At 38.0% G+C, this 23,783-nt stretch overlaps 1 protein-coding gene across 4 annotated transcripts in view; it reads left to right on the top strand.

Annotated features, from left to right (window-relative positions):
* The window catches only part of KCNMA1 (potassium calcium-activated channel subfamily M alpha 1), a 413,411-nt gene that overhangs the window by 274,026 nt on the left and 115,602 nt on the right, over nucleotides 1-23,783 (top strand). For all 4 annotated transcript variants that reach the window (XM_054382054.1, XM_054382052.1, XM_054382053.1 and 1 more), the window contains exons 12-15: nucleotides 3,801-3,883; nucleotides 6,089-6,158; nucleotides 9,104-9,259; nucleotides 20,889-20,998. In XM_054382054.1, coding sequence (XP_054238029.1) covers nucleotides 3,801-3,883; nucleotides 6,089-6,158; nucleotides 9,104-9,259; nucleotides 20,889-20,998 — 419 coding nt within the window. The remainder of the gene's footprint in view (nucleotides 1-3,800; nucleotides 3,884-6,088; nucleotides 6,159-9,103; nucleotides 9,260-20,888; nucleotides 20,999-23,783) is intronic.

Here is a 23,783-nt window from a genome sequence, read left to right as displayed (position 1 = left end):
CATTTCTAGTTTTGCTCCATCCCCCCAAGTCCTATCACTACCTGAGACCCTAAAAAGTCCCTCACCAGCTTTCTTGTTGGCCCCCTTAAGATACTGGAAGGCCACAATAAGGTCTCCTCAGAGCCTTTTCTTCTCCAGACTAAACAGCCCCAACTCTTTCAGCCTGTCCTCACAGGAGAGGTGCTCCAGCCCTCTGATCATCCTCGTGGCCCTTTGGACACATTCCAGCACCTCCACATCCTTTTTCTAATAGGGGCTCCAGAACTGGATGCAGTACTTCAGGTGGGGTCTTACCACAGTGGAGTAGTGGGAGAGAATCACCTCCCTTGACCTGCTGGCTATGCTTATCTTGGTGCAGCCCAGGATGTGATTGACTTTCTGGTCTGCAGGTGCCCACTGGAGGCTCATGTTGAGCTTCTTGTCCACCAGCACCCCCAAGTCCCTTTCTTCAGGGCTGTTCTCAAGCCAGTCACTGCCCAGCCTATATCAGTGCTTGGGATTGCCTCAACCCAGATGCAGGACCCTGCATTTGGTCTTGTTGAACCTCATGAGGTTGGCTTGTGCCCACCTCTGCAGCCTGTTCAGGTCCCTCTGGATGGCATCCCTTCCCTCCAGCATGTCTACTGCACCACACAGCTTGGTGTCGTCAGCAAACCTGCTGAGGGTGCACTCAATGCCACTGGCCATGTCACCAACAAAGATGTTCAACAAGACTGGTCCCAGGGCTGAGCCCTGAGGGACTCCGCTTATCACTGGCCTCCACTGGGATGTGGAGCCATTGACAGCCACTCTTTGGGTGCAGCCATCAAGCCAGTTCTTTATCCACTGAATGATCCATCCATCAAACCTAGACTTTACCACCTTGGAGACCAGGATGTGGTGCGGGACAATGTCGAAGGCTTTGCTCAGGTTGAGGTAAATGATGTCAATTGCTTGGCCTTCATCTATTAGTGTTGTGACCTTGTCATAGAAGGCCACCAGGTTTGTCAGGCAGGATTTGCCCTTGGTGAAGCTGTGCTGATTGTCCCCAGTCACCTCTTCATTATTCTTCTGTCTCAGGAGTGCCTCCAGGAAGATCTGCTCCATGATTTTACCAGGCATAGAGGTGAGACTGACTGGCCTGTAGTTGCCTGGGTCATCCTTCTTTCCCTTTTTGAAAATGGGAGTAATGTTTCCTTTTTTCCAGTCAGTGGGGACCTCCCTGGACTGCCATGACTTTTGGAATATAATAGAGAGGGGTTTAGCAACCTCATCTACCAGTTCTCAGTACCCATGGGTGTATCCCTTCAGGTCCCATGGACTTGAACACTTTCAGGTTCTTCAGATGGTCACGAACCTGATCTTCACTCACAATGGGCAGTTCCTTCTTCCAGTCCCTGCCATTATCTTCCGTGATCCCGGGAGTGTGGTTGGAGCCCTTGCCAGCGAAGACTGAGATAAAGAAGTCATCGAGAACCTCAGCCTTCTCCCTGTCATTTGTCACCAGCTCCCCTGTTTCCTTTCTGAGGGGGCCCACGCCTTCCCTAGTCTTCTTTTCACCATTAATATGCCTATAGAAATTTTTACTGTTCCCCTGGCTGGATGTAATTCTAACTGAGCTTTAGCTTTCCTAACCAAGTTTCTTGCTGCTCAGACAGCTTCCTTATACGCCCCCCATTCTAGCTGTCCTTTCTTCCACTCCTTGTAGAGTTTCTTTTTGTGTGATAGCGTGTCCAGGAGCTCCTTGCTCATCCAGGCAGGTCTTCTAGCATTCTTTCCCGCTTTCCTCTTCGTGGGGATACTTTGCTCCTGGGCACAGAAAAGATGATCCTTGAATACTGACCAGCTGTCCCAGGCCCCTCTTCCCTCTAGGGCTTTGTCCCACAGTACTTTGGCCAGCAGATCCCAGAAGGGATCAAAGTGTTTTCCCTTGTATCTTTATATCTTCTATTTGTAGATCTCAAAAGTTACAGTAACAGTGTGACTTAAGATACGTTGTCTGCCATGCCATTGAACTCTGTAAACTTTTCATTGGGGATTAGTTCAGGAGTCTACTTTAACTTAATATATTGATGTAATAGAGCACTGTCTTACAGTAATTGCTTAAAATACCTTCATCAGCAAGATTAGAAAATATTTTTTCACCTGTTAGACCCTTTTTCTATTGTCTAGAATCCTGTAAAAAAAATAAATACAATTTAAGATTCTTTGCTAGCTAAAATGAGATTATTTTGTTGTCTAAAATTCTCTGTGGTAAATTATTTTGTATGCTTGAAGCAAAGCATGAACCTTAAATAAAAAATAATAACAAAAAAAAGATAGCAAAATGTCAGTTACAGCATTAACTCTTTTATGTTCCTTTTTTTTTTTTTTCCAATGGGATATAAAGCAGCTGCGTAAGACAAGAATATTTTAGTGCAATATTAACACTTTCTGGAGCACTAATCATGTCTTTTGTCAGTTTTGGCTAGGGAAATTATTTCCGTTCATCAGAAGAAAATGTTCTAATTATGACCACATAATTCTATGTTGGTATTTTGTGTTTTGTATTACTGCACTCTTCTTTGTGTTGGTATTGGTGGTATACACTGAAAAATGCTTTTGTCATCTGCTTTGAGTTAAATAGAAATAAGGTTATTGAAAGCATAGAGATCCCATGAGCAGGTCAGTTCTCCTCGTGCTTTCTGAAATTGGTGCTCAGATTCTAAATCGTCAGTTCAGCACCTCATCCTATCTAATAGGAGGGTATGTAAGTTCCCAATCAAAACTGCAGGACTTGTGGGAGCACTGTACTGATATTTAGAAACTTCCTATGGATTTACGGGTATAAATTTTAGCATTTTGTTACAAATGATGCATCCATTAACACCTTTATACCTCAGCTGACTTAATAATTGAGCTACTTTCTTGCTCAGAGCCGCATCTAACATGACCTTAAATGTTTCCAGGGATGATGTATACACCGCCTCTCTGAGCAACCTATTCCAGTGTTTCACCACTCTCCTTGTAAAAAAAATTTCGTTAGATCTAGTCCAGGTTTTCTCTCTTTTCATTTAAAACTGTTACCCGATGTCACAACAGGCCTTTCCTCATCTTTCGTACAGGCTCCATATAAGCCCTGAAAGGCTGCTCTAAAATCTCTCCAGAGCCCTCTCTTGTCCAGGCCGAACAATTCCATCTCTTTCAGCCTTCCCCCATAGCAGAGGTGCTTCATCCCTTTGATCATTTTTGTGGCCCTCATCTGGATCACATGGGTCCATGTCCTTCTTGTGCTCCAGAGGGCTCCAGAGCTGGACACAGTACTCCAGGTGAGATTTCACTGGAGTGGGGCATCAGAATCGCCTCCCACAACGTGCTAGCCAAGCTTCTTTTGATGTAGCCAGGACAGGGTTGACCTTCTGGGCTGTGAGTGCACATTGCCAGCTCATGTCCAGCTTCTCACCCGCCAGTTCTGTTAGAGTCCTGCTCAGAAGGGCTGCTCTCGATTCCTTTATACTGATACCAAGAACTGCCTGAACCTGGGGGCAGGACCTTGTACTTGGCCTTGTCGAATCTCATGTGGTTCACACAGGCCCACTTCTCAAGCATGTCCAGGTCCCTCTGGACAGCATCATAAACAATTTTCAGGAAATTGCAACGTGTACATGAGAGCTGCTCTAATCACTCACATTAACTCAGGTTAGCCAGTGAACAGTTTTTATTAGCAGTATTAAGAACTGACATTCACACTTGCAGTGTTAAATTCTCTAATACTTTATGGTGAAAGAAGAGCTGGAAAGAGATGTTGCTGTTTATGTTTGCTTTTTTCTTTGGTGTCTCAGATAGAGTCAGCAGATGCGTGCCTAATCCTTGCCAATAAATACTGCGCTGACCCAGATGCTGAAGATGCCTCCAATATTATGAGGTAAACTCCCAAGTTTTCAATTTTGTTTTTTGTTTTTTAACTCTGATTAGGTAATTTCTGGTGTCCAGATAGGTGATAGCCACACATGGCTTTAATGCTCATCTGTTGCACTCGAAGAACATTGCAGAATTAGTTCTGGCAGACAAATTATCTCAAAAGCTCAGAGATGAGGGTACCTTAAATTCTTAACCTAAACTGTTTTAATTAACTGCCTTAGAAAGAGTGTTTCAGAAGGGTAGCTTGGAGCACAAGTTTTGGTTCTCTTACTCATTTTGCAGGAACTAAGGTTTAAGGTATGTAGTTGAACACAGTCCCAACAGGGATCAAGGCAAAGGGAATGGAGTCAATTTTTTACAATAGTTTATGTGAGTGCATGTACTCCATGGGCTTCTGTCAATGATGGGACAGAAGGACCCTTACTTGCTTTATACCTCATTGCCTCTTGGTGTATCTACTCCTGCAAGTAATGCACTGCAGTTACAGGGCATAGCGAGGTATACACTTCATGATAGTAATGATACAGTGGTCTCCTAGCTCATCCTTAATTTTTACACTGAAGATCAAAAGTTGCTTATTTTGATGAACAAGGCATTTACCACATTAGGGATCACCAGATCTTGCTCTGCTTCTTTCCTTATAATTTCTAATGAAAGGAGATGAAAAAGTCATTCAGGAGACGACAGCCAGACTTATAACAAACTGAAGCCATTCTTATTTTCGTGGTTTGTTACATAACTCAAGTTTTAATGATCTCTCCTTTTTAAAATAAAACGTCAATGAGTTGCCACAAATTATCTAACATAGAATTGGCTAGTGTTAGGAACCAGTTTTACTGGCCTGTCAGATGTTTGCAAGCTGTGAATATAAAGAAGAACATTAAAAAAAATAATGAAATTACTCCTCTGGAAAAAGTTCACTGTGCAAAATTGATCTAGTTATCTGTGGAAGGTGCATGACTTAAATATGCCTAATTTAATTTCCCAGATGTGCTTTTGAGTTGCAATGTGAATAACTTTATTTTGACACTAATTACATAAATACATTAAAATATTTCAGTTGCAGATTAGTGCCTTCTTAACAGATTTAATAAATCCAATGTAATAAAATGCCGAAGTGCAATTTTGAGAGTGGAATTCTCTTGTGTTTTCTCACATGTATATGAACTTAATTAAACAAAATTGGATGTTTAATTAAGTAATTCAGCAAGAAGTGAAAAATTAGAAGGAAGACTTGCTTTCTCCATCCAAAAGATAACATAAATTAAAATCACACACACAACTTTTTGTTGTTTCATACTCTAACTTTGATATGCTTCAAAGTACAACCCACACTAGGAGTTTACAAGATACTGCAAAACACCAATGTAAAGATGGAATTCAGTCTTCTGAGACTGATGATTCCATAATAAATCAGGTTTTGTTTGTGTTGATTCTTGTTTTCCTACCATTAGTTTGTATATACAGAACAGAGTTTTTTTGGCCTTTTTCTTTATTTTTCTCAATACTTTTTTTTAATTTTAAAATGGTATATTTCTCTTCTTTTAACATATCATGAATCCACTCATTCTCAAACATTTTTTCTTTCCAGCAACTGTTAATCTGTAAACAGTTGAATGTATATTAAAATCATTAAATAATTAAGTCTGCAGGCAAGCTGCAGATTATGGAAGTAGCTCCATAATTTATGATGAGTTTTGGAATAATCCATTAAAATTAAGATGAAATTGCATTTGAATTTTTTCAAGGTATTTAAACATGATGAATATCTAGGAACTATATATAATATGTGGTGGGGCAGAAAAGAGATTTTATTCAGATACTTATAATTTTAAAACTTGATCAGTTATGTTGATTTGAAGATGAATATAATTGCAAATGTATTATTTGACTAACAGAATGAGTATAGTATTTGAACACAGCTGCCCAGACAAGTCTCTTTTTCTGCAAATTCCATTAAAGCAAACCATTCAATTGAATAATTTTTGAAATTTGATATTCTCTAGTATTAGCCGATAATTATTAACTGAATTTGATTAGGTGTGAGTATTGCATAGGTTTGACTTCAAGCAATATCCTTTACAATCAGATGGATTGTGCAATTTTAATTATGACACTTGACAACACAGTAAAGTAGAGGTACTGGAAAACATTATCTAAATACTCACAATCTAGAAGTTATTTTAATTGTTTTTTCCTTTATTTTTAGAGTTATTTCAATAAAGAATTATCATCCGAAGATAAGAATTATCACTCAGATGCTGCAGTATCACAATAAGGTAATGTGATGACCAAAAAGTGTCTCTTCCCAGACATGTTTTTGGCTGCATGACAGTCACTCATGCAAATTTTTTCTAGGTCCTCTAATAGTGTTTTTCTTTCCAAACAAAAGCATACTAATAAGCCTTATGTAATCCAGTAACAAGGTGATTCAGTTTTCTTATGAGCAAGAGACCTTATCAAAATCCAGGAGATAAATCATCTAGGATTTAATTGCCAAAGCTACGGTGTCCATGATGATTATTAATTTCAGGTCACCTTTTAACCAATCAACTTCTATAAGTTTTGCTCATCTTATTACACTAGGGCTACCCAAGATGAATTGGTGGCCTCTAGGCTAGTCATCTGAAGTCAGTTCTATGTGGATAGTAAAAAAAAAATGCATAGAATTATTGTCTTATTGTGATTTTTTTATTATTTTTTGCATGAAGATATAGACCTGAAGTTACCAAGTAGCAGGTACAAAATAAGGGAAATTAAGTGTTTTTTCATATAAAACATTATTTAGTTGTGGAATTTGTGCTAAAAATACTGTGGAGATCAAAATGATAAGTCCACTTCAGAAAGAAATTTTCTAAGTTTTTGATGGTATATTTGTGGCCTTTAAGCACAACAAAGTTGATTCACTCAGTCCTGAGATGTGAAAGATCATAAACTGCTGATTAACAGAGCTACAAAGAATGTGTCAGAAGACTACTCATATGTGTCCTACTTTTAAAATTATTTCTAAAATCATCAACTACTGGCCAGTGTTGGAGAAGCTTGGCTGAGTAGACCTTCATTCAATGAAATACACAATAATCCTGGTACCTGGAAAATTTGACTGTTAACAGCTCCTTATACCTATAAACTTGAATTAGAACAAAACCAATTACTTTTTGCTTGTGGTGTGCTCTTCCTGTATGTGAATGGAAGGAGCCTGTTGTTCTGTAGAATAAAAACAAGGTGTTTTTCTACTTTATATGGGTTCAGAGGGGAAGATCTTTAAAATGCTGCATTTTCTCTTTTTATTTCCAATGAACACATCTTGATTTCAGAAAGGCATTTGACATTGTCTCCCACAGAATCCTTGCAGCTAAGCTGAGGCAGTGTGGTCTGGATGATCAGGTAGTGAGGTGGATTGAGAACTGGTTGAAGGGAAGAAGTCAGAAAGTTGCGGTCAATGGGACAGAGTCTAGTTGGAGGCCTGTATCTAGTGGAGTCCCCCAGGGGTCAGTACTGGGACCAGTGCTGTTCAATATATTCATCAATGACCTGGGTGAGGGCACCGAGTGCACTGTCAGCAGGATTGCTGATGACACCGAACTGTGTGGAGTGGCTGACACACCAGAGGGTTGCTGCCATTCAGTGGGTCTTGACAGGCTGGAGAGTTGGGCAGGGAGAAATTTAATGAAGTTCAACAAGGGCAAGTGTGGAGTCTTGCACCTGGGAAAGAGCAACCCCATGTACCAGTATAGGTTGGGGACTGACCTGCTGGAGAGCAGTGAAGGGGAAAGGACCTGGGGGTCCTAGTGGATAGAAGATTGACCATGAGCCAGCAATGTGCTCTTGTGGCCAAGAAGGCCAATGGTATCCTGGGTTGTATTAGAAGGGGTCAGTAGGTCAAGAGAGGTTCTTCTCCCTCTCTACTCAGCCCTGGTGAGGCCACATCTGGAATATGGTGTCCAGTTCTGCGCCCCTCAGTTCAACAAGGTCAGGGAACTGCTTGAGGGAGTCCAGTGCAGAGCCACAAAAATGATTAAGGGAGTGGAAGATCTTCCTTACAATGACAGACTGAGGGAGCTGGAGCTCTTCAGCTTGGAGAAGAGGAGGCTAGGGGGTGACTAGGGGAGACTAAGGGTAATGCTTATAAATACATAAAGGGTGAGTGTCAAGAGGATGGAGCCAGGCTCTTCTCAGTGATGCCCAATGACAGGACAAGGGTCAGTGGGTGAAAGTTGAGGTGTAGGAAGTTCCATGGAAACAGGAGGGAGAATTATTTTTCTGTGAGAGTGACAGAACACCGGAACAGGCTGCCCAGGAGGGTTGTGGAATCTCCCTCTCTGGAGCTATTCAAGACCCACCTGGATGCGTTTCTGTGCGATCTGGTATAGATGATCCGGGGGTTGGACTAGATGATCTCTTGACGTCCCTTCCAGTCCCTAACATTCTGTGATCTTCCGGAATAGCTGTTACCAAAGCACTGAACTGTGATACTAAGTTTCAAAGGGAAACAAGCAGGAAGGGCCTCTGTGTTTCCTTGTGTCCATGCAAATGTACAAGGTAGATGGAAGAGAAAATCGGTAGAATTATGTCAATAACTGAAAAATATCCATACCTAACTGACCAATGTCAATACTAGAGGTCTGTCTGGGTCAGCTATTTTCTTTGTTCTTGTAAGTACTGTAAGACTGCTTGTAAGTAGCACTCTTAGGAAGAAGTTTGGATTTTCACTATGTGCTGTTCTTCAGGACAGAAGGAATAAAATTGAAAAGACAGATGATGTTGTATAGTTTATTAAATGACAATGTCATACAACAGTTGCAGCATCACATGAGCTGTAATCTAAGTTATACTGGATTCCTGTATATTATGTATGTGCCTTATTGGTCAGAGAGTAGCTCAAAGTGCTGTAAAACAGTCTGTGGTTTGTTCAGGTGTGAGGATGGACCTGGCAGAGTGTCACGTCCAGAATATGGCTTGAGAAATGTATGGTTTTGTGTATAATAGGTAAGATTGAAACATTTCTTACCAGGTAAGTTAACTCTCAAATATTTGGAGTGCTTCTGCCTACTCAGAAAAAGTCAAGCCAGTAATAGAGAAATAATTCACTGCTCTCTCCTTCTGTATTGTACTGTTTTCCAAGAAGCATATCTGGTTCTTCATGTATGGGATATTTTTGTTTGTTTCTTTCTTTCTTTTGCAGGCCCATCTGCTAAATATCCCAACATTGTTTGTTTTACAGGCCCATCTGCTGAATATCCCAAGCTGGAACTGGAAAGAAGGGGATGATGCAATCTGTCTTGCTGAGCTCAAACTGGGTTTCATAGCCCAAAGCTGCCTGGCACCAGGCCTTTCAACAATGCTGGCCAACCTCTTCTCTATGAGATCATTCATAAAGGTAATGTCTTGTTTCATTAGAATGTATTAGTCTGGAATTCAGTTTGTCAGAGAGTTGAGTAGAGAGCATGACTCCAATGTGAAACAGATAGGAATACATTAACAGATTTTGTAAGACAAAAAAACCCCCAACAAACTAATGCACACTTCCATACAAAAGTTTTCTGCTGCAAATTGGGCTATGAGCCATGTTCTGTCAAGTTATAAGTTTTATTTAGCAAGTGTTCAGCCTTTAAATGATTTTTCACAGTGTCATCCATTTCCAGGGAGATATTTCTGGTGGTTTGTGTTTTAAACAAGCCACATATTTGTTTATGAGAAAAGCCCCTGCTGCTAAACCAGAAATATAATTTATATATGTCCCATACAGCAAAAGTGTGCCCAGAAAAAAAGAACTTATCAGCTTAGTCTTTCATATCACGTAAGCAGTGGATTTCTGATTGTGAGAGTAAATAAGGAACATGTGTTGTAACTAAAGCCTGAACCTCCTTTTGTATATTTGTATATATCTTTTGTATATTTGTTTCTCCTCGCTCAAAAGTGCTCTTCTGGATTTACATGACACAATATAAACCAAATTATTCCCAGACTTATATGGTAGCTCTGCTCATTCACTGGACCAAAGCCTTAATTGCAGCAATCAGTGCAACCTTCCTCATCCCTTTTTGGGACACTGATTCCAAACATAAATGGTGGTCAGTTTCCAGTCCCATGAGTGTTATTGATGGGATGGGAAACACTGCAGTACAAGGTAGGCCATGGTCCACTTCAAGTCATTTGTGCAATGTCTGGAAAAAAAATAGCCATATGTCTTCAGATGAGAAAGGCAGGACTGTTTTCATTGAAGTGCACATCAGTGCAGGACAGTGATTCTTTATTTACTTATTACAAAGTTCTTATTACAAAGTTCTTAGTACTTATTACAAAATTTTAAGGTATCCTCTGGAGACAGCAAACTCCTGTGTGTCAAAGATTTTCCAAACTATTACATACAGTCACAAAAATGACAGTTTTCATTATAGAAACAAGCCTGGGCTCTGCACTTTACACTAATGACAAACTTAGGAACTGTCTGTGTCTATGTACTAGACACACGCATTTTTGGCCTCCATTTGTAGTTAAGGTGTTTAAATAAGTCAAAAACTGCAAACATAAAGGCAACATCTTTCTAGAGAATGTGTCTAACCACTTACGTCATTATCTCACTCACCTTCAATCCTGTATTTTCTTATTTTATAAGATATTCTTCTAACTTCTAGTTTAAGTACAATGACAAGATTGGATTGTCTCACTGATGAGCAGTTACAAGCTGAAGGTTCAGCTTTGCAAGGCATTGCAGTGCTTGGATTATATCTTAGTACTTCTTTATACAGAGAGTAAGCATAAAATTAGCGATGGTTTTGGAAGGAACTATTAATATCAGTTTTTCTCTTGTATCTGTGATTATATACAGTTATAAACAGAGTCATGTGCAGACATACCTCAACTTGTGTTCAGATGTCATCTTCAGATGACACTGAAAGAAAAAATGCCATAGATTAGTGCATTGGGAGAATGCAAGACTCTCTTAGTACTGGTCAAAAAATGTCTGCCAGTTAACGAAGCATGAATTTTCCAAGTAAGTAAAATGCATGTCATCATTTCTGAAGATCTCTGAGTGTGTTGAATTCTAAAGCAAAATAAACATACAAGAACTGAGACATTTTTTCATGAAAATCCTACTTGGTTGGTGACAACAATTTTTTTCTTTATCTGGTTGAAATACTAAATGGTGGCTGTGAATCAACAGTGGAGGGCAGCTACGTTGATTAGAATTGTTAAAAGGGGACTCTGTTTGAAAAGATGTTCACTCCCTAAAAGAACTAACACCCCTTTTCATTTAGAGCACTGAATTTAAGTACTGTCAGACCTTCATAAATTCCTCAGGTTATTAGTGGAGTCTCCCGCAAGTTAGAAAACCTCAAAATATTATACTTGTTCCTACTATTTTCCTTTTGGTTTTAGCAATGTGATCTCATGGAATCTTTTATGTTCTCTTTGGCACTACATTGAGCAAAGAGGAAATCAGCTCAGAAAGATTCAGGTTCTGTAAAAGCTCAAAGGAAGAAAGGTCGATTGCACAACAAATGATATATTAAGAAAAAAAGCAAACTTTACACCCGTAAACTGTTTCTATTTTCCAGACGACCTGCTGTCATTCTATTAATAAAGGAATTGCCGCTCTTGATTTCTTCCAAATGTTAGTGTAGCCTGTTACCAAGGACATCATCCTCTAAGAGATCTGCCTGAGTGTAATTTTAATCATTGAGTCTGGAGATTAAAAACTGTTGTGGTTGAAAACCTGTTTGCTATTTGCAAATAGTATTGGTGCTTGTGGTAATAAGATGTTTGTTGTGAGAACTGAAGTCTACCATGGAATGAATTTTTCAGTCACCCATTTGAATAGATCAACACCAATGTATCTTTTGCATTATGATAGGATAGAAATGCTGCCCTGTTTTGTAAATGCTGGAAGTATTAAAAGTAGAGCCTGTATGCCTTTGAATCAAACTCCTCAAAGCCAACATCTTAAGTAGAATTAGTTGTCATGGTATTGCAAGAATATGCATCTTCTTTGACCTGATACAAGACTTATTTGATGTTTTATAAAGCATACTCTTTTAATACCAGTTTTAAAAAAACATTCTTGCATGCAGAAAGAACTGTGGGAATAGTTGCTGAGGCTGTAAATTTTTTATACTGCTAAGGATATGTGTTAGCTTTAAGCAAACAATGGAATTGAGTAAAGAGGTAGTTGATAATTTTTAATACTTAAGGAAATTCAATTATGACACTGTAAATTTAAGAAGCATCACTCTTTGCTAGGAATGTATGAATTGCTTTCAGACAATTACTTATCTGTCAAATTTTGGTATCCATATCTAAAGGTATCTTAAAACCAGACATTCGAATAAGCAGTTTGGGTGGACTGGAAGGGTATGATAGGGGAACATGAGGAAATATTTAAAACACATTCCTTTCTTGTACAACTTCTTTTCAACTATGAATCAAGAATTGATTCTGAGGCTCTGGCCAGCCTGATCTAGTGTGAGGTGTCCCTGCCCATGGCAGGGGAGTTGGAACTAGATGACCCTTGTGGTCCGTTCCAACCCTGACTGATTTTATGATTCTATGATTCTAATAATATGTGTGTGCTTTCTTTTTATTCTCATCTGTGTTATTAGTAAAACACCTACAATGCTGTGGAGAAGAGCATTATAAAAGTATATGTCAGGAAGCTCTGGAAACCTGAGGCTAGGGGGAGGTGGGAGTCCCTGTGTTAGATACAAAGAGATGAAAACAGCTTGGTAAAGGCTCAAAAATATTGCTCTGGTGAAGATGTTATTTTCTAGCATTTTTTGTAAACCATTTCTCTCTATGATCTTCTGGGCATCTTTCAAGTGACAATTTTATATAGAAATAGGTAGCAACTTTCATTTTGTTTACATAACACCTTATTTATTTTTTTGACACAGACTTTATAATTTTGGGAAGACAGTTCAGAATTTCTGAATTGCATGCATGTAGACAAAATACTGCATAGTGGGACACATGCAGTGAACAAAAAAAAATTAGACCATAACGCAAGATCACTTTAAGAAGGTAACTAAAATACTCAGGTGCTATTCTACAGAGATAGTGAATAGAATTAACTCAGTAATTTGTTGCACTTTTTGTGAGCATTTATCAAATAAAACCATGTCTAAAATATCAAATGGATAATCTTTTTCCAAACAGCTGAAATTATTCTCAAAGGCATTGTACTGTCTCGTGCTCTTTCTGTGGTGATGATGAGCTGCACATACTCAAGCGCTAGCAATTTTACAGCTGCTTTCATTGTGCTATAAAGGAATTTTCATTATATTACTTCCTTTCACCATCCTTCCTCTGTTTTTCCTTGAAAAATTTAAAAGAAAAATTCTGAGTCACTAGTGTTAGATCTCTGTCTTGATAGTGAGACTTAAATCTAGACTGAAAAGATTATATATCATTATCAGGTTCAGATATACTCAATCTCTTTCGTGTAGCTATTTGCATCATTACACTGAGAAGGACATACTATGAACAAGATTGATAGGTTTGGGCTACAGACCTCCTGATAATTTAACTTCCAGGGGGTAGACCTGGGTCTCTTAAGTTTAGGGTTTGTTCCTGATAGCACTAATGGTTGTGCTTGCAAGATGTACATTGCTTTTTCATATCTTTGTCACCATGTCTGACTAGGAAATTACTTAGGCTCTAACTAGGAGTGACTTAGGAAATAATCCATTAAAATTATTTTTTTTTCTCTTCACTATATTGTTTTCCAGCTATTCTTCATATAGGCTACTAAATCAGTGGACAATTTGTATTTTGACTATCCAGGAGAGAGAATTATGGTGTAACACAGGGAAAGACAAACATGTGCTTAGAGTGCTAGAGAGCAACTTGGAAAATATAGCTTCAAGTCACTGTGGTGGTATGTCTCATTCTGTGTGAGGTCCAAGTTACTTACTCTTTAGCTTTCTTCCTAGGAATAACTTAAATTTTTGTTGCTATTTGTTAAAATTTCCTCTTGGGTTTATAAGGTCTCTGAAAAAAATTACTTCTTACTGTTTATACCAACCAACACAGCATCCTGCTATGATTTCATGTCAAAGTCAAAAGAAAATGCTGTGTACTTAATAATTTGTAATATGGTCATCAGTAAAAGGTAGTGCATAATTCCTTGTTGCTGCATCAAACACCAATTGCAATGTCTTGTCTTTTTAAAGTATTGCATTTACTCATATTAGCTGGAAGTATGCTAGTTACTTAACTTGAGTGATAAAAACAACAGAATAACGTGCAAAATTTTCTCCTTTGGATCACGCAGAGGAAAGTTTTTCATAAATACAGATGCTGATTTTAAGTAAAGAAAGGCATGTGGAAATGCCTTTTCTCACTGCCTGGTGATGTGCTTGAGGTGTACAATATTTAATGAGTAAAGGAGGTACAAATTTAAAAAAGGGAATAGAATTGAGTAATTAGTATGTTCTTATTTGGGAATAGAATTGTCCTTGATTACTTATCGTGTTCTTATTCAACATTTATACCTTCATGAATGTTGATCTCCTCAAACATAGGAGTGTTCTGCAAAGGGATCTAGAGAGGCTGGATCCATGAGCTGAGGTCAGTTGCATGAAGTTTAGCAAGGCCAAGTGTCAGGTTCTGTACATCGGTCACAACAACCCCATGCAACACTACTGGTCTAGGGAAAAGTGGCTGGAAAGGTGTCCAGCAGAAAAGGACCTGGGGGTGCTGGTTGACAGCTGGCTAAACATGAACCCGCAGTGTGCTCTGGTGGCCGAGAAGACCAACAGTATCCTGGCTTCTATAAGGAGTAGTCTGGCCAGCAGGAGGAGGGAAGTGATAGTGCCCCTGTACTCAGCTCTGGTTCGGTTTTGGGTCTCTCACTACAAGGAAGACATTGAGACATAAGATCTAACAGAACGTACCTGAAACTTTCCAGGCTCTACATGAAGGTTAATTTAACACTAAACAGTATCTATGAAGCTCGATCATTACTTTGTGGATGAGTTTGTTTTTTTCCAGTCCTTTCTCGGTCCTTGACTAGGAACTAGCACTTTAGGTCTAATCTGCAATTCTTTCCTCCAAAACCATCTGCCTAAAACCAAGAAAGCAAGGGAAGAAAGTAGAAAGGAAAAGCACACAAGGTATTTGTATTTTTTTGTTCCAACTCCATGTGGCATTAATCCAAGAATCCACAAAGTAGATGAGAGATTACAAACATGGTCCTGCTATATCATTACCCTTACTTTTTACCAAGCCTGCAATTTGGTTTTTGTGTATAAAGAGTTGCTGATCAGCAACATTTGCAAGCCTCATGTAAAAAAAAAAAAGGGTTATAAAAAATGTGTTGTAACTTCTCTGTGGTGGAGAATAACACAATGAAAATCCCTTTTAGCATCCTACATGGTCTCTGAATGGTGAAACAATTTCTATGGAAGAAGTTTCTCTTGATTGTTTGCAGCCCACTTGTCAGGGAATGTATGATTTGGAACATCTCCATACTGCAATTTATTCTTGCAGTTGTTTACTTCTCAAGGACTAAAGTATCTGGTTACTTGGTGGCCTATCAACAGGAGAAGAAAATTCAAAATAAATAAATAAATAAATTTATATTTCACTGGTTTCTTCAAAAGTTTCCAGTTTTCTGTTTATTAGAACATGCACAGTGTCACAGAATCACAGAATGTTAGGGGTTGGAAGGAACTCAAAAGATCATCCAATCCAACCCCCCTGCCTGAGCAGGATCACCTAGAGGATGTCACACCAGAATGCACCCACGCGGGTTTTGAATGTCTCCAGAGAAGACTCTACAGCCTCTGTGGGCAGCTTATTCCAGTGTTCTGTCACCAGCACAGAGAAAGAGTTTTTCCTTGTGTTTACATGGAACCTCCTATGCTCCAGCTTGCACCCGTTGTGCCTTGTCCTATCATTGGTCATCACAGAGACATGCCAGGCTCTGTCCTCCTGACACCCATCCTGCAAATACATTAATGAGGTCACCCCTCAGTCTCCTCCAAGCTAAGGAGACTCCTGAGGCAGATGTTCCACTTCCTTCATCATCTTTGTGGCTCTGTGCTGAGCTCTTTCAAGCAGTTCCCTGAGGTCCTTCTTGAACTGAAGGGCCCAGAATTGGACACAATATTCCAGATGCAGCCCCACCAGGGCAGAGTAGAGTGGGAGGAGAACCTCTCTTGACATTCTTTTGTAAGAGTGCTTTTTTGGCTAGTTGAACATGGGAAAAAGATAGGTGAATTCCAAATTGGTACTCAGCCTTCAGGATAAAAATGTAGCCACGTGAAATACTATACAAATTGTGTCAAAATAGCTGTGAAATTCGGATTTTTTTAATATTGGGAAATTGTTTGTCCAAGTTCTGAGGAAAGTTATATTATACTGTAAAATAATATATAAAAGTAATAGTAATATTAATAGTGTAACATAACAATATAATAAATTCTGTTTAGCATAATAACAAAATTATCTGAATTTTATTTTTATTATTTTAACTTAAATCATTATGTCAAAACACACTATTGTTGCTCTCAGCTTTGTGCTGTTCAGACATGCTTAAGTATGTCACAATCAGTAGAGAAGGTCGGAGTGCTATAAGTGAGTTGTAGATCAGGCTGCTACAGGGGAGAGGTGCTTTTAAGTTGTAAAAGAATTTGGTAAGCTCAGCATTGAGTATAGCATTTCAATACAAGCTATGTGTGGAAATTGTATGAAGTTGATTCTTTTAAGTTATACAATAAGCAGAGCTGTAGCTCATGTTTATTTCTTGAATACTGCAACCATAGATGTTCAGCTATTGGTGCCTTTCTGAATCCTTTTATTGTGGCTGTTACTTTATTTCCTGGTAATGAGTGACGTAATCCTGGTTTTACTCACTAACCTTAGTATGCGTGACAGTACTGTGTTATTTTTCTTCTCCCCCTGATATGTCAGAAGTTCCCCCCAGAAGTTCTTTTTGCTGTGTTGTAGAATCCCCAGCATTACAGAGTCTCAGAGTCCCACTTAACAGAAGTAGTCCAGGATCCCTTAACAGACTAAGCAGCTGACAGAAGTCCTGAGCATATCCCTAGCAGCATCCCTACACCGAAGCCCTAGCCAAAGTAGCAAACAGCAGCAGAAGTCCCTAGCAGCCCTAACTCCACAATCTACCTTATAGCTCAGAGTAGCTGTTTTTATATTCTTTGTCAATCCTTAACCAGTAAAACCCAACCACATATATAAATAAGCTAAAATCTTTTCCCAATAAGAGGTGCCAGCATGTCAACGAGGTGGCTTCTGCAGCACGTTCCAATCACAGGGTGCCAACGTGAGGATATTGGTTTTGGCACACATGGAATGTTATTGTTTTGCTTTTTGCAGTGTGCAACTGGTCAGCTAAGGAATCCTGCACTCTGCATGTGTCCAGCAGCTGCCCTCAGAACAGTGGCTGCACCAGTACTGCATCCCTCACTTTTTTGGTACTGGTTATCCATAAGATGTTAGTTGACATGGAATTGGTCTTACTGTCTCTCAAAGCTTTTAAAGATGAAATAATTTTTTGACCATGGTTTAGATATTTTTTCACAGATTATACTGATTAGTGGGAAGACAAGAATTCGTTCTCATTCAAGCACAGAATAAGTGAATGTATTGACACAGGCAAAGAAAATAACCTTGTTATGAGCCTAAAAGAGGAGTCTGAAAGAGGAAGTGGGAACACCACTGAAAGGGACGTAAGATAAAGAAGTCTCAGTGAAAGCACTGTTGGTTGGTGTCTCTACATTGACTAGTACATGTCCATTAGGTATGCCTACATTTCCATTTGGATAAAGGAATTAAGAGGAAACTAGAAGGCAAGATTTACAGAAAGTTAGCCTAGAAGAACAATTTTCTTGGCATTGTGGGTGAGGTTAGGTAATGATATGGCAGAGAAATGAAACAAAGAGGCAGAGTTAAGGACAAACTTATGGACCTACAGACAGGGAAACAAGGTTGAAGACAGCTCTCCAAAAGAGCAAAAAAGGGAACAGAAAGAGAAAAATCACTGTATTTCTGTAGAATTCTTATTTTTATAGGGTTTTGTAAGCTTCATGATTTGAAACTGGACTAAGAGTATGAAATACAGAGCTATAGCTTAAAACATTTAGAAAATACTAATTATTTAATAAAAAACTTCAATCAGGAACAACAAAAGTACGTTCTAAACTCTTGGGGAAGGAGTAAGACTCCATAACCATTATAACTTTTGTTTTAAAAATGCAGTTTACTTGAACAATTTGTGTTCATATAATTTTATTTCCTAAAGCATATAACTTAGAATTTTAAAATATCAGTTACTTAGCTTAAAAGTTCTGTTAAACGTTTAAAACACTTCATCTTATTATACCTTGTTTAGAAGATAATTTAGAATAGAATAATAATTACAACTAATGAAAGAAAAATATAAAAAAAGCAGTTAAAAGAAAAACAGAAATAATATCCAGGAAAATAAAGAAGTCTTGAATGATAGCTGTTTAGGCATGAGTTCATTTTTAAAGCATCAGAATGCCAGTTGCTGGATACATTCTAGATGCATAGACTATGTTGTTGGTCACAGAACTGAACTATCTGGTGATCAGAGTATATGCTTTTTTAGTATATGTTTTCCCATCTTAAATGTTTGTCCTTTTTTGAATTTGCATGGTAGTATTTTCTTTAAGTTCTGTGTGCTATACAAGAACTTTTCGTGTTAATGCTGTTTTAAAACAGCTGTAGTTTGACACAACAAACCCAAATTTTTTACTTAAAGATGGTTTTATCCATTTCATTTATTGCTGAATAGCTAAAAATTTAATTCAGACACCTTTACCCAAGTCACTTGCATCCCACGTGTTACCCTTTTTCTTGAATACTGACAGACATGTACTTTTATAGTCATTTCTAATTTATGTTCATAACAGCCCTCATACTCCTCCTGCCATACTGTGATGCTTTTACCAACACATAAGCCTACGTTTTGCTGCTATATGGCATTTTATACCATCGAATCAATGGCTGGTTATTATTCAAGGCAGTAGCAAGTTGTTTATATTTTTGGACTGAATTAATTGTTAAGAACTTCTGAAATGCTGAGAGTTCTCTATGTAATGGGAAAAAAAATCTGTCTCATAAACAGCTAGTTTCCATTACACTCTGCGACTTCAGACAAGCAAGAACAGCGGTATAGATTAAAGCTCTTGAGTCTTACCTGCACTGATGTATGAAGCATACCTTTTTTCTCTTTCATTGGTTCTGTTACAGCTCTGTTTCCTGCAGGATTAGTATTGTCCTCTCTTTTCACAAGACAGGGTCAGCTTTGTGAAAATCTGGAGGTATGAGAAAAAGACAAATTGTGAAATGCTTAGGAGATCTATAGTTATCCAACTCTTTCTCTAAATCCCTTGGTATTTGGTACTTCAATGTTTTGGGTAGCTTTGCAAATCTCAACCAGTAGTTTTGTTAAAACTACTTTTTTCATTATGTTAGATTTTTTGGCTATCACATCTAACTTAATTCTGTCTGACTTTCTTCTCTGTAAAATGTATAATGGGCCTACCTAAGCACCGGAATTAAGAGATCCTTTATATTTTTGCAAAGAATAAAATATAGCTGTTATATGTGAACTAAATTGCAAGATAAATATTTCCATGATCTTAAAAACCATGTGCCTTTTTAAAGAAAATGCAAATCTCTCATCTCTCAATCTCTTTTTTTATTGTTTGTTTTTGTTTCGTTTTTAGCATTTAATCAGATAGACTCTGATTAATGAAAATGTGATAAGGCAAATTGCAAAAAAAAAAAGAAATATATCCATTGTTTTTCCTAGTGTGGTATATTTTTCTATAACTTTACACAAGCTGAATTATTATACATATATTTTTGGTGCTGTGCATAATTCTTGCAAATATGAAGTTCTCTGTTCCTGCTATCTAGCACAGTAAGTGAATAAAGCCAAAGAGGTCCTATTGCGGTTGAAATTTTTGCTTTGTTTTAATGTGATGTAATAAATAGGGAAGCAACTGTTTAATGTGAAGCCTTAGATATTTCAGGCTGTGTGTGTGTGGTAGTTTGCCTAAAAGAGTCTCATTGGTGATCAAAGCAAGACCTCAGGCAAACTTCACATGAGGTCACCAATAGCAATGTAGAGAGCTGGGATTTCAACAGCGAACAGCTTCAACATATGCCACATTCGCCATATCATCTAGCTTTTGTATTTGCTATTCTGAATTATACTGCTATTCCCACTGTTAGATACTAAGGGACTTGATCCAGTTGCCTTAATATATGTGTTTGATGCTAATTGAAAGACATTATAAAATATCTCAGACGAAGGCTTTTTAGAGATGCCATGGCATCCACAGACCCAGGAGAGCAGCTGGATTCCATGCAGATCTCAAATATCACCTGAAACTTCTACATAGAAAATATATTGAGCTTTTGATGGTAGTTCTGCAACATTCCTGCCTTACTGTCCTTCATATTTTCAACATTAAAATTGAATTTAGCAGTAAAGGTTTTCTCCAGTTGACCCAAAACACTGGTGACCATCAAAGAAACTGGTTTAATTAATTTCTCAAATTTTCTTGTTAGTTATAGATGCTGAGGAGAAAAAAAGAATTCTAATTTTAAACAAAGAATTTTGACTGCTGATCAGCATCTAAACAAGGTGAAAATGTTTAACTCAAGAGACTCACTTAACAATATAATGCAACGATTTAACTGGAGAATTTTCAGGAAGATGAAACTGAGAAACTTTTTTCCCTCGAGAGCTCTACAACCTTACTTCACCTCATGCTGAATATGGTTGCCAAGCTTTAAGTGTATCATTTTTACTTAGGATATGTGATTTTTGGACTACATAGACTCTTTAACAATACTGAAAATCCTGTAAAAATAAGCACTATTAATTGGTGTGGCAGTCTGCTGACTTATTTGTTAAAATCTGATTCATGTTTAAGCAGTTGTTTGTAAATATTAAAGAAAGCTTTTCGTTTTACTCAGAACTGTGCATCTGTGTTTCTGTGTTTTAGATTGAGGAGGATACGTGGCAGAAATACTACTTGGAAGGAGTTGCCAATGAAATGTATACAGAATATCTGTCTAGTGCCTTTGTGGGTTTGTCCTTCCCTGCAGTTTGTGAGTAAGTAGAAATACATATAAATGCACATAAGTTTTTACGTTCTCTCAAAGTGAAATCTAAGGTTTCTGTACAAGACTTTTTCACTCTGCTGCAGTCCTAGTGTTGCTACATTAGATGGGATCCAACAAAATAAACATGGAAGTATTCCAAACACTGTAATGACTGTTTCCAGAAGAGATTTGGAATTAAGTGATTGTAAATGAAAGCATAAATGTTTCCAATGTTGAACAAATTCATTAGAAATCCATTTCAACTGATTTATTTACTCATGAGTGCTGTCCTATTGTTTCTTATAATAGTTCCCATTCTTTGAATACTGATTGTTAGTGTCACTGTCTTGGCTTATGTTTCATCTTTGGAACTGGTTGCAAACCACTTCTAAATATTGTGTGTGTCAGAAAAAATATGTCTGTTCTGAAATGATAAAAGTTTACTTGAAGCATAAAGTATATAACCATAGCATAAGCCAGTCTTGAGACTGAAAATCCTTATATTTGTCTTCGAATGATTTCCTTGTGAATGAGCGGTTTTCATGCACACATTTTCTGTGATAAGTACTGTGGCTGCAAACATAGGGTAGTTTAGGATAGTCATATTTCCTCTTCTCCTGGCAGTGTTCAAACACTTAGAAAGAAACACATTCTGCTCTGAAGAGCTTGATGTCTGACTAGATTATCACAGAAAATCTGCAGATTCTGTTCTTAGAAGAGGAAAGAGAAGTAACAAGATACTATCTGTTCTATAAAGGAAAATGATGTTGCTTGAACTCCTCTCATTTCTCCTAACTTTTCTGATTTTGCAGTAGCACAAACGTGTTATGGCATAAAAATGAGGAAGAAATGACAAATGTTACCTGTTTATAAATCTGTCTTTTTCTGGGATGTAGCTTTTCTATTTCCAGTGTGATGAACTACCCACAAAATACATAGGGTTTGAGAATAGCTTTTGTATTTTAGCTTTTAGAATTCATGCTGTAAATGACATTTTAAACCTCTGAAACTAATGAAGATGTGCTGCTTTCTCAGGTTATTGATCTTAATTCTACTCTAGGAATGTAATTCTTCGGTAAATAAGCTGCCATGCAGTTTGTATAACAAACACAGAGTCCAGAAACATCTCTTTCTGTGGGGATGGTACACTCATTATTGTTAAAGTATTCCAAACTTTGGATGTCAACATCAGGGTAAAGAATGACATGGAAAAGGAAGTTAATATCAGTCTGCAAGTTTTATTTATAACTATGTGTGTGCATTGTGTGAACATATTCCCACCAATATATTTTCAATATATGAATGTCATTTATATTATTCTGTTCACTAGCAATATGTTAAACTAGGTGTGGATGATGCTTATTGAAGAGTAAACTAGATCTTACATTCTCTCTCTGCTCCACGGAGAACAGATTATTTATCTTCTGAATATATTCTGTAGTAGCACTTCCTAACCTGAGAGTGACTCCAAATTAAACCAGTCTTTCACACAGTAAGGACAGCCTGGATAAACTGTAACGGTCAGGTTCTTGCTTCTATGTTTGGATCATTCTCTCCAATTAGATTTCTGACTTGTCTTACAGGGTGAAGTAAATCTTAGGCACTTTTCGACTCTGGAGACTTAAACTACACATAATGTGATCAGTAGAGTTTTTCTGCCTCTCTGAAGGAGTGAAGCTGGAGCAGTCCTGTTAAATTAAGAACTTTTTCCTAAGCCTAGGATATTATTCAACATTGCAGATATGTGTCAAATTTTAGATTCGACAAACCTAATCTCTGCTCAGGTAATGGCCAAGTTGTAAGACAGCCTCTAGATTGTCATGACTCTGATATGCCAAAAACATCTATATTTTACACTTTCCTCCAAGTGCTCTCAAAAACTTTCCTCTGGGTCTCTCCAGCAAAAGATTGGCCACCCCTACAGCCTGCAAATGTATGCTAAGTGATCTCTTCAGGCACACCTGAGAGATAGCAAGAGCTAACACATGAAAGCAGATGTTGTAAGGTCTAAGTGTGCCTAATTTCATCTCAGTGGACACTAGCCTTTTCACAAATACAAAAAGGCTGCTTCAGAGAAAACTATCCATAGATCTGCAGAGAGGCCTTACAGCTTCCCACAGTTCTTTCTTTAATGCATTTTAAGTATGGAAATGAGTTGCTATGACCAGTGCTTACACTGTGGTTTTGGATAATCTGTTTTTTACTACTCTTGGCACAAGCTATAATTACTGGGTTAGTAACTACTTGACAAATTTTGGTTTATTCTTTCAAGACTATGTGGCAGATGTGTTTTCTGTCTATACCTAGAATAATAACATTATCCACTTTTATAAAGCAAGCTTGGTTTCTTTGTGCTTAAAATTGTGGTGGGTTGAAATACCACCCCCCGCCCCCCAAAATAAAGTTGCCAGACCAGCTCAGTTGGAAGCAAATGAAGCTATAGTTACAAGTACAACTGCAATCTAGAAATATGAAATGAAATGAATATGTACAAAATATACAATATTTACATGTATTTGCAAATTATAAAGAACACAGGAACACCTCCTGGACAAAACCAGGGGGCTACCAATAGCTTCCCCCTCTCCTTCCCGCCAGACGACAGAAAAAGAAAGGGGAGAAAAGCAGAGAGTAGCTTCCTAGTACTTAACCACAACAAAGAAACGCAGCCAAGGTCAGCAAGCCAGCAGAAGCAACCAGATAGTATCTGCTAGAGCAAAGAGCTGAGAAAGTTGTATAAACTAACTTTTTTCTCTAACTTTATGTTAATTATCAGATCAACGGGGTTATTTAGA

Source organism: Indicator indicator, chromosome 7 (assembly GCF_027791375.1).
Source record: "Indicator indicator isolate 239-I01 chromosome 7, UM_Iind_1.1, whole genome shotgun sequence".
Classification (NCBI taxonomy): domain Eukaryota; kingdom Metazoa; phylum Chordata; class Aves; order Piciformes; family Indicatoridae; genus Indicator; species Indicator indicator.
This window is presented reverse-complemented; position numbering and strand designations above follow the sequence as displayed.